Raw genomic sequence first — 11,590 nt, 5'->3', positions numbered from 1 at the left:
ACAGGATCTCCTTGAGCTTACACTGTGCAGGGATGAGGATGATACAAGTTCCAAGGATTTTGAGGAAGAATTTAAAAGAAAAGCAAAGGAACTTCTGATGAAGAATAAAGGTCCTGAATAAGGAAGGGTTTTGGCATTATCTGTTCCAGGGGGAGATTGTTGGGATTGAACCCTAACAGAGGAACAGATAATGTAAAGCCAAAACCGGATCCCATCAGTGGACTTCAAATAAGCAGCAGTTTACTCTAATCTCTCCCCTTGACAGTGGTTATCTAACAACTGATAATCTTAAGTGCTGCTCAACTACAACAACTGATAAACCAAACTCTGATGATTACCTAACAACTGCTAAAGACAAACTCTGTTGCTCTATCTACTGCTGTTTCCTAAGTGCTGCTGAAGACTCAAGCACTGCCCTCTCAAAGACTGATCACCTTTGAAGAAAGCATTGAAGACTCAACATCTGTGCTAAGGCTACAACAGTGGAACGTGAAGCAGTAGTTTTCATTTTGTTTTGTATGTTAGTGAATATCAGATGTTACATAACAGTAGTTTGTATAGGACAGTATTTGTAGTTTGTTAGGTCGTTAGATGTCACTATCATGGTGACGTCAGCTGAAGTATATCAGTAGTTTGGTTTGCCTATAAGTATGACAGTACTCTGTACTGTTACACTTGATCGTTTTTAGTGAGTTCTTCTCCTCAATTCATCCTTTCATCTTGTGCAACCAACTCTGGTGTATCAGGCTGAGGGGGAGTTTAGATTGTAAGCTTTTACTGTAATGTAAATCATTTGAATCAATGAAAAGCAATTGTTTATCAATCTATACTTTCCTTTGTTTGTGTTTACAAAGTTTGCTACTCATTTCCGCTGCACTTATTCGTTTTATGCAAACAAACACGAATCATGACAGCCTCAGATCCTAACAGGTATTAAAAATCACGTAGTCATGTACCGGGCATTCAAAATCACGTAATGGATACTGAGTATTCAAAATCACGTAATGGGTACTGGGTATTCAAAATCACGTAATGGGTATTTAAAGTCCAATAAATTATTTTTAAGAACACTATAGCAATAGGCTGCTCGAATTAAAGAGAACGAAATGCTCGTTAATACGATGTATTTTTTTTTAAATATTAACGTATGAAAAAGTTACAACCGTTTGAAATTCAATGAGGAAACTAGTTGAAAGGATAAAAGACCATCATACCCTTCCATCTTTAAATTGAGCAAAACAAATGTGTGGTTATGATTCTCTCCTACACTTCGTACAAAATTCACCTCTTGTATATGATCTTTTATATATATATATATATAACACGTCTTAGTGTATATTTGTGCGTATATATATAATACAATATTATACATATGTAGACATATCTAAAAGGGGAAATATCTTTACAAAAAATGTGTTTTGTCTAAATAGCCTAATAAGGATTATAGAGATGACATGTGACACTTATTATAACTAGGATTAAACTTAAAGGGTATTTTGGTCTTAAAAAACTTCCACCCTTTTGCTTTTTTTTTTTACAAAATACAACACAAAAAATATAGCATAACGAAAATAACCGACTATAAAAATTTCAGCACAAAAAACGCATCAAAGAAAATGGCAGCACAAAATTCTAGTATATAAAAACTAGGACAAAAATTTCAACACAAAAATGTTATATGCCATAGAATTGCAACACAATTTTTGGGTTTATTTTAGTTGTCATTTTTATATAGAAATATGTAATCATATTAAAGAAAAAACATGTTCAAGATTTTATGATGCAACTTTTTTAAAAGAATAATGTTTTATAAAAAGTTTTGAGATAGGGACATAAAAAAGTCAACATAAGCAATGTTTTCAAGACGGGGTGATGTCATAAATATTATAAAAAATCAATAGTGTGAATTTCAAAAAATTTAATCAATTTCTTATTCAATCCCTAAAAAATCTGGTTCAAGTGTTCAACCCCTCCTCCCCCGGTTTATCGGTTTCACGTTCCATTCAGAATAGGTTTGATAGCGTGCATAAACAATGAATATAAATGACTATTCCAAAAGTACCATTCACCCCCTCTTTTTTCCTATATTTGGTTTTATCCATTTATTTAAAGAATGAAAGAGCATGATATCCGTATTAAGACAAAATCAACATTTTATATGATCCATATTAAAAATATACATGTATATATATCTATATATATCTATCTACATTCACATATCTCTACATCTACATATGTGTGTATATATGAAGATACATGTTATCGTTTATATTAGGTCACTAGTTTAAGTTCTCGTTTGTTACACGAGTTGTATAAAGGAAATATTTCTTATAAATCTATTGATTTAATAATTTATACATAGATGCAGATGCTACTATATTCAATATTTCTATGTGTATATTGTAGCCATTGTGTCTTCAAAGATCTTTAAAACTAATAATGATTTAGTCGTTCCCAAGTCGGCCAGTAGTGAAAGTCCTACTTCAACGTTAGCATGTGCGGCTTGTCACTTAGATTTACTATTTTTAGACAAACAAATACCTCATTTTTTATTTCCTATTTACAACATTAGATATGAATTGTGTCATCTATTATATATAATAAACATGATAAATAAGGGCTGATGTGTCATAATATGGGAGCTTGCAAAATGATGTGGCATCACCTTAGACAACCTAAAATTTGGTTTTGGCTCCAAAATTGGGTCAAAAATTTTGATAAATGGGTTTACACGGGATCCATATTGTGTTTTTACGACCCACACGCATATACACGTTCTTTTGTAAAACCCTAATTGTATCTCCTTCTCCTCCTCCTATACGCTTCTTCCTTCTAAACAATCTCCTGTACTCTTCTCCTTTCCCAATCCGTCATCGAAACCCTCAAGGTAAGTTTGAAATTAAGTTCAACGCGTTTGATTTATTAAGTTTGAAATATTGTGTTGATTTTGTACGCTGCAACAATAAACAAGTTTGATTTATTGTTATTGTTCTTCAGCTTTCTATTTCAAAATATGCAGTTATGTTTGTTTTGAATCGTATATTGTTACAGTTGTAGTAAATAAGTAGAATTTTTTTGCTCTATTATTTGGCTAATTCTTGATTTTCATTCTTGAATGCCCATTTTCTAGGGTTTTGTTCCATGGGATTTTTCGGCGACCGGGGCATGTAAAATCTATTTGTTTGATTTTCTAGCAAGGGAGTGCACGATTTTGACTAATAGGTTGTTGCACGTTTAAATCCATTGGCGATTAGGGTGTGTAGTTGCATTTCTTGCAACCTACAGTTTTGGCGATGACACTGTAGCGCTAATTGGGGTTGTGTATCATCGGATTATTTGACGACTTTAGGGCTTAAACCCTAAAGAATTTTGGTATGATCAGGTAAAATGGTGTTGCCTTCAGAAATTTGGTATCGAGCATCAAGAAATTCGGTATGATCAGGCAAGAGGCAAGATGGTGTTGCCATCAGAACCTAAAAGGTTAATTCTTTTTAATGTCTTAAACAATATTGTGCTTTTTTAGAAGTTCTATATCATTTTTTTCTATATTGATAAAAAGGAATCCATTATATCACGTTGGGCCATAGTAAGACCAGGAGCCTCCAAGGTGCATTCAAACCAATAGAGTTCAACAAAATACATACAAAATGATATAATAAATCATAAATGATTAAATAGATGACTTATAGAGTTTTTCTTATTTTTTACATATCTTTTGTTGATTGTATTATTTCAATAATAGTTTAATATCTCCAATTAAATCATTTAGGAGTTGGGACTGGAGTAGAAAGAAGATTTTTATCTCACTTTTTTGTATAGAAAATAATCTGAGATTGTTTTGTTTTGGTGGAAATTGAATACAACATTTGTTTTTCTATGTATCATCAGGTCACCCCAAATTAACAAATCATGTCGTTAACATTTAGTCAAAGTGTAAAGTTGAGAGCAGGTGTTAACAAGATCTCTATGCTAAGCATTTCTGTGGGCCTTGCGGTTAGTTTTTATTTTACTCTTGGTGATTCATTTTTAAGTACCTTCTTTTATATACGGAAGTAATGCTATAAAGAATATATCATCATTGATTAAATATGTTATTTATTCACCTTTCAGAATGTGGGCATGCATTTTGAGACCTATAATGTGGGAATTCTAGGACCAATAACCTTGAAGGGGTTAAATGAGGGTACAAGAGACTTGACAAAGCAACAATGGTCTTACAAGGTTGGTTCTTTGACTTTTATGTTTATATAAATACATTTATAAGATGTAATAAATTAAAGATTACTTATTGATCAGCAGGTTGGTTTAAAAGGTGAAACGTTGAGTCTCGATACACTTGATGGGAGTTCGTCTGTTGAGTGGCTACAAGGATCCCTTGTGGCTCAAAAGCAACCTCTTACTTGGTACAAGGTAATTTTTTTATTAACACTGAACAGTCATTTGACCCGTTATGGCTAAAATATAATATTAACATATTCTAACCTTGGTTTTGTTTTTAGACTACTTTTAACGCTCCAGAAGGAAACGATCCACTAGATTTAGATATGAATGGCATGGGAAAAGGTCAAATATGGATCAATCGTGAGGGCCTCGGGAGATACTGGCCCGCAAACATAGCTCATGGTAATGAAAACAAATGCAATCGCTATTGTGGAGACCCGTCTCAAAGATGGTGATAAATTAGCTTTAGTTCCTCTGTCATCATAAGTTTCTCTTATGTTTTTTTGTTAGGCTAATTGCTACTTGCTAGAGAAAAATAACAAGCATTGGTCTGATTTCAAATAACCAACTTTTTATATCAGAAAAAACCATCTAAAATTTCAAATATATATATATATATATATATATATATATATATATATATATATATATATTGAAAGAATCCAATAACGATGATGACATGGCAGTTGACGATGAGTCTGTAACTTTTGACAATGTTAAGCTACTATGAAGGCTTTTTCTGACCTAATATAAGTTGGTTTCCCAAAACATAATTCATACTAAAAGGTCAAATATGGAGTTGAAGCTAAATTAAGTCTGTAATTTTTTATCGTTTGTTTTATTTATTTATCATCTCATTGATGAGGTATAGTCTTATTTTGTCATTTGTTTTATTTATTTATCATCTCATTGATGAGGTATAGTCTTATACGATTCATAATTTTTTTTCCAGTTTTGACATTTTGAAATCCGTTTAATTCGAGTTTTTTTAGATGGAAGAGATTTTGACTTGATAGTTATTTTTTTCAAATGGTAGGTACTACTTAATGTATGGACACTTAGAGAACTTAGATGAAGAAATAAAAAGAAGGAGTTGCGACTTTCATCTGTTGAAGGAGTTGAAGCGAAATTATGCGGGGTAGATAGTTTAACGATTATTTGATTATTGTATGTAAGCCATGAAAAAACGGGTCGAGCCAAATAAATTTGATTATTTTGTTTTCCTAAATGCATGCAGGTTCTAGAAACATTAAATGAAGAGGTGCTTGGGAAAATGATTACGCCACCAAAGAGGGGCGTACCAGTAATTACAAGAAATGACCTCTTTGAAGGGAAATGCTTTCGGGTTTCCAACATGATTTGGTATGTTGTCTGGTATTCCCTTTATTTTCTAATTAATATTACATAAAGAACCAATGAGTCGAACATGTTTTAAGTATATCACAAGCACGTCTCTGCATTGTTGTCAATATTCTGCTATAATAAAAATCGATACCGGTGTTCGTTTTAATATGCAGTCATGTATATTACATGCGTGGAGATGCATAGAAAGAAGGCAAAAATGATGCTATAGGTAAGCATTCATTATACTTCACCCTTAATTAAGAACGGCCTCTTTTAAATATATTAAAATTTTGAGGATAACAAGCAGTTTTAGCATTTCGAACAAATTAAACCATTGATTGCAAATTTGATTTAACAAAACTAACCATCGACTAAGCAATGGGTCTAAGTATTTGAACAAATCAGATCATTGATTGGGCAAATCTGACCAGAGATGATGAAAACATCTTTTATCATAGTGTTTAAAAGTTATTGAGTTAAATTATTATCTCATTTTTTAGTATTCTTAACAATGAAGACCCTTGCATATGTGATACACGTACATTACGCATTGGCTTTTGGTGATCAACAGATTGATGTTTTCGCTCTGACAAGGTTTAGTTTTTGTTACTTTCCTCTTCTAATTGGTTGAAGATCTTAAATTGCATGTCTGCATCTCATGTGTTCGATAGTATGTTATTGTTTTGTTCGTTGTTTGATGGATATGATTTGTTATATATTCGGTCAATGATATCCCTATGAACATGTATTTTGCAGCCCTGAAGTTATGCAGTTGTCGCATTTACACTAACGTCTGTGGTATGAAGGTTTGGGATTCTGACCAGACTTCAATTAATTCCGACGAGTTCTGTGGTATTCCCCGTTTTTCTTGTGTGTTTTACTTTTAGATTGGATCCTCACGAGTTTTAATTGATGGAATGTGTGTTGGACATAAATGAAACCGGTTAGACTCTTTGATAAATTAATTATTTTTTAATGTGTGTTTTACGATTAGCGACATGAATTACATGCATTGGTGGTTTTGTATAATTTAACCAGATAGTCTCTTTGATGATTTCTTTGATATGTTTTATTTTGTAACAGATGAATCAGCAGATAAAGAAATGAGGAGATATATAAAAGCTTCAAGTGATGTTATAAAAATCATTGATAAGCTATATATTTCTAGAAAGATTACATGGATTGGTGATTTTGTATAATTTAAGATGGGTGAGTCAGATTATGCACAAATCACAATCTTGAATTGATTTCATGTGAAAGTTGTAATAATCCTGTCTAGCAAACCACTTTTTCTTCTTACATAATTTTTTCTACTTTGTTATGTAGTTGTGTAAAGATCACTTTTGATTCTTTATATAGTCGGACTTCTTAATTGTGGTCTTTATTTAGCTTTAAAAGGGGAGGGTGGGGTGGGGGTGGAGTTGGGTTTGGCTTAGTGAAACTGGGTGTGATTCGTTGTAGGAACAAAACTAATAAGATCCTAACGACGAGTTTAGAAGTTGTGCGGATGAGGAGGAACTCAATATCGAAGGAACAATCAAACATGGTGTAATGGTCTACCCGGCTGGTTACAAGTTCTAAACTGGGCTGAACCATTAAAACATCAAAACTATAAGGTCGAGTTGGGTTTGGATTAGTGAAACTGGCTGTGAATCGTTGTAGGAACAAAACTAATAAGATCCTAACGATGAGTTTAGAAGTTGTGTGGATGAGGAGGAACTCAATATTGAAGGAACAATCAAACATGGTGTAATGGTCTACCCGGCTGGTTACAAGTCCTAAATTAGGCTGAACCATTAAAACATCAAAACTATAAGGTCGAGTTTGCTAGGTGTTATCTAAATACTCTGTCACATTCTACTTGCTTTCATTACATGTGTGTGTATTTTAGGAAATAGAAACAAATTCGCTGCCAACTAGGTGTCTTTCTTCGGATTTTTTTTGCGACTTCACTACTAGAGAGATTAGAGACAGAGATCAGTAGCGTCGCTGCTTTTACATTTCCATCGTCGACAACGATTTCTCGGCCAGATTAGAGCTATGATCATAGCCTAAAGAGAGGGTTTACGTCTTTCTTCGCATCATCATTCTCGAATTCATAGGTCCGTGGCCCATTCTTCTTTGGTTATGTGTTCGCTTTTTTTTTTGTAGAGCCCTAACGGAATTTACCTTTGTTTGGTTCATGGTTTATGTTTGCAGCAAGGGTGGCTTTCGATTGACTTCTTTTTGGGCTAAATGTTACAGATTTCCCATGATTAATTTCAAGAGTATGTTTGTTTATACATCATATAATGCTTACCTTTTTGTTATGTATGTATGCATATATCAAAATATGTGATGTATGTGGGATTTGAAAATAATATTAGGGGTTCTGGGGTAGACAGTGGATGTATAAGGCTTACTTTTTTGTAATTTTGGTTTACATTGACCTGTAGTTTAGTGTAGAAATAGAATTAATTATTTGTATACATTAAAATCAACCTGTAAAAGTAAGCTCTCTTATTTTTGGGTTTTTAATTTTATACTTGATTACAATATTATGGGCTTGGGTACAAAGTTTTTTATATTAAAAGAAGTTTACAACACAATATTCGCTGAAGCCAAGTCAGTGTGTGTAGTGTGTGTTACTGATGCAATATTTAACTCATAGGTATGGTTTGATTTTAATTTTAAATAGAAATGAATCAGTGTATGTTGAAATTTTTTATTAATGTAATTTAAATTTTCCTACCCGGGTGTCTACCCGGGTGATAACCTAGTAATGTTATAAAAGATAAATAAACACTTAGTAGGATGCGTTAATGTACCTTTGTTACATTAATGAAGCATTCCAAATCAGTTAAAATGGTCAGAACTTCTCAAGGGACTGATGTACAAAGTGCCCGCAATCATTCTCTTATTAAGCACCATTCAGTCCTATAAAGTCCAAGCCCTTGAACACCATTGTTTCTGGCTAATAAGGCATCATTAGGTGTCTTTGCGTTTGCCATAACATGTTCAAAAACCACCAAAAAATAGCCCATCATTTCAAAACTCTATAGTCCATACTACAGGTTTGGAAATTTCCGACATAACATGAAAATAATCAGTTTTTGGGTTGTCATTTAATCTCTTTAATAATAATAATAATAATCAGTTTTGTGACATGGTTCATATCTTTTATAACATTGTAACAGCGTAATAATTAAGCCCCAAATTAAATATGAAATAAAAGATTAACTTAGGCAAAAAGTAAATTGAAAATAAACCAAATTATAATATTTTTCTTTGCAACATGCCAGTCCATTTCTTCCTTTTCTACACATGAATTTCTACCTTAGCAAGAAAAAAATTATACTTCTCAACCAAAATTTTTTATTTCAATGAAAAGAAGTTCAATTTTATGCAGAGAGAGCATACAAAACCGATTCCTTCGAATAAAATTGAACAAACCCAAAATCCTCAAATCCATTTTGGGGTGTTTGACTTGTTGCTCTCATCTTGAGGCGCCTCAAATCAAATCAATAATTGAAAAAAAAAACAAAGAGAAATAAAAACAGTGAATTGTTATAATAAAATCAAATTGCAATTTCTCATATCATCATTATTTTCACCATTGAGGAAAAAACCCTAATTCTCGCTTCGTTCTTCCTCTGACTTAACATAAAAAACCCATGAAAACGTATAATAAATGCATGAATTACAAATATAATTAAACCTTGAATGAAAAGAACGATTAATCATTGCTAATAATTAAAAAGATAAAGATAATCCTTAAACTTTGAAAAGCTGTATTAAAAACATAGATCATTCATGAAATAAGCACAAAATAAACATAAATTTTCAAGACAAAATCGAAATCGTAGAAAGCAAGAGATGAAAGCAGATGCAAGAGTACATCGCCACTATGGAAATCGAAGAAAGATAGGGTTTGTGATTTACAATCACATTAGAAAAGGAAACGGTTTAAAAAAAGAAAAATCCAATTCCTTTAATTTTCGACATTCAAAAAGGAAATGGTTTAGAAAAAAAGAAAAGTCCAATTTCTTTAATTTTCGATTTAATTATAAGATGAGAAAAGAAGCTTGAGTTTTCCCTCCTAAATACAATTAAGAGAGGTCACTCCCCACTTAAAGAAGTGCCCCTTACACCCTAAGATGGCCTAAGAAGATGGCAAATGAGAAATAATTACAAAGATAAGTTTGAAAAATTTAGCACTTCTATAGATTTATTTTAGTTTACAGGCACATAAAATAACTATTACTTTATTGACATTATCGAAGGCTTTATTAAAGGGTTTTAGGGGTAGAGAGAAAGCCCTTTAGATATTTGGATAGAAGGAGGTAATGGGTTCAATATATCAGAAGTGTAACATTTAGTCGTTAAAAAAAATAAAGACTTGAGTTAATTACACAAATGGACCCTATGGTTTATAGCTAGTTTCCTCTTTGGGTACTAACTATTTTTTTTAATAGGTTTAGGTTTATGGTTCAATTTTGTAACACATTTGGATACTAACACCAGAATTAGTTAAATTTATCAATATAATGACTAAAATACCCTTTCATTTTTTTAATTTTATCAATGTAACACCTTTGGGTACTAACACCTAATTTTATTTATAGTAAATTACAAGTTTTGTCCTTTATGTTTACACCAAATTGCAGGTGTTGTCCTTTTTTCCAAAAGTTTACAGACGGTGTCCTTAACCTTCCAAAATCTTGCACGTTATGTCCTTTAGACCAAACCCAGTTAGATTTTTTTTGTTAAGTTATGTCATGTGCAAGGCACATGAGGGTACTATTGTAATTTCACCTATTTAATTTAAAAATAAAAAAATAAAAATTGCAATTACAAACCTCGTACCTTTCTCTCTCCCTCAACACTCTTTCTCTCTCTAAATTATCTCTCTCATATGTTCGTACACCAAGAACAACTGCTAACAATGGAAGACAATAACCAACCCAATCATCTTCACAACAACAACAACAACAATCACAACCAAACCCAAATCACCCACCCAAAAAAACAAAAAAACAAAACACCCAATCTCAAACACTCTCATAAATTACAAACCCTATTTCTAACACATCAGTTCTAGGGCTTGTTCTAATAGCCCACACATTTACATACGATCTCAACAATTTCCCAGAATCTCTGCTTCTAGAAATCATTTCAAGATTACCCTTGAAGTCAATTTTCAGATTCAAATGTGTTTGCAAACACTGGTTAACCCTAATATCTCAACCTTCTTCTTCAAAGTTTTATTTTAATGTTACTGCAAACTCAGCTTCATCGTCTGTACAGTTTAGAATTCTGTACAGGTATATCTAGGTGTCCAAGTTTAAGGATGTTCTTGACCGGTTTTAACTCGAGGTTTACAATTCAGATAAGTTTTCTGTGCTGTTTTTGTCTAGTTTTGAGGAGTAACAACAGTCTGATCAGTTAAGGTTTTGGGTGTGAGTAATGGGTTGATCTTGTGTTGTTTGTTGGGGGTCTTTGGTTTACTATGTTTGTGATCCGAATACTTGACAGTGGGTTACTTTACCTTTCTCTCTCCCTCAACACTCTTGGAGAGTGGTGACAGGCTATGTTAGAGAGAGAGAAGAGATAGAGGGACTTTTGGTGGTAGAGAGCGGTGACAGGCTATGTTAGAGAAAGAGAGAAGTGAGAGAGGGACTTTCAGCTGTGAGAGATAGAGATATTATATTTCTTTATTTTTCAATTTATTCTAGTCACTAAACATAAGTTTTTTTACACAAAAGTCCCTGAAAAGATGAAATGACAACAATGCCCTCATGTGCAAGGCACATGACCAGATTTAACCAAAAATTCTAACTAAGTTTGGCCTAAAGGACATAACGTGTAAGATTTTGTAAGGTTAAGGACACCGCCTGTAAACTTTTTGAAAAAAGGACAACGTCTGCAATTTGGTGTAAACATAAAGGACAAAACTTGTAATTTACTCTTTTATTTAAGTTTAAATCAATTTTACAAAATCTACTTATTTTTTATTTTCATCTTTTTATTATATCTCTTAATTAAC

General features: G+C 32.5%; 1 protein-coding gene across 18 annotated transcripts; it reads left to right on the top strand.

Annotated features, from left to right (window-relative positions):
* Positions 1-2,748: 2,748 nt before the first annotated feature.
* Positions 2,749-6,937, top strand: LOC110895290 (beta-galactosidase). Of its 18 annotated transcripts, none has more exons than XM_022142576.2 (11): positions 2,754-2,887; positions 3,131-3,480; positions 3,889-3,993; positions 4,111-4,221; positions 4,297-4,410; positions 4,500-4,672; positions 5,258-5,359; positions 5,459-5,583; positions 5,739-5,794; positions 6,322-6,417; positions 6,649-6,937. In XM_022142576.2, the coding sequence occupies exons 3-8, from the start codon at positions 3,910-3,912 to the stop codon at positions 5,463-5,465; spliced, it is 591 nt and encodes a 196-aa protein (XP_021998268.1). In that variant the 5' UTR covers positions 2,754-2,887; positions 3,131-3,480; positions 3,889-3,909; the 3' UTR covers positions 5,466-5,583; positions 5,739-5,794; positions 6,322-6,417; positions 6,649-6,937. The 18 variants fall into 18 exon arrangements, 17 of the variants coding, with proteins under 17 accessions (XP_035836555.1, XP_021998268.1, XP_021998267.1 ...); XM_022142575.2 differs by adding an exon at positions 6,066-6,159 and having other exon boundaries at positions 6,322-6,937; XM_022142574.2 differs by having other exon boundaries at positions 5,739-6,159.
* The last annotated feature ends 4,653 nt before the right edge of the window (positions 6,938-11,590 follow it).

Source organism: Helianthus annuus, chromosome 12 (genome assembly GCF_002127325.2).
Source record: "Helianthus annuus cultivar XRQ/B chromosome 12, HanXRQr2.0-SUNRISE, whole genome shotgun sequence".
In the NCBI taxonomy this organism is placed as follows: Eukaryota; Viridiplantae; Streptophyta; class Magnoliopsida; order Asterales; family Asteraceae; genus Helianthus; species Helianthus annuus.
Note: the sequence above shows the minus strand (reverse complement) of the source record. Positions and strands in the feature narration are given on the sequence as shown.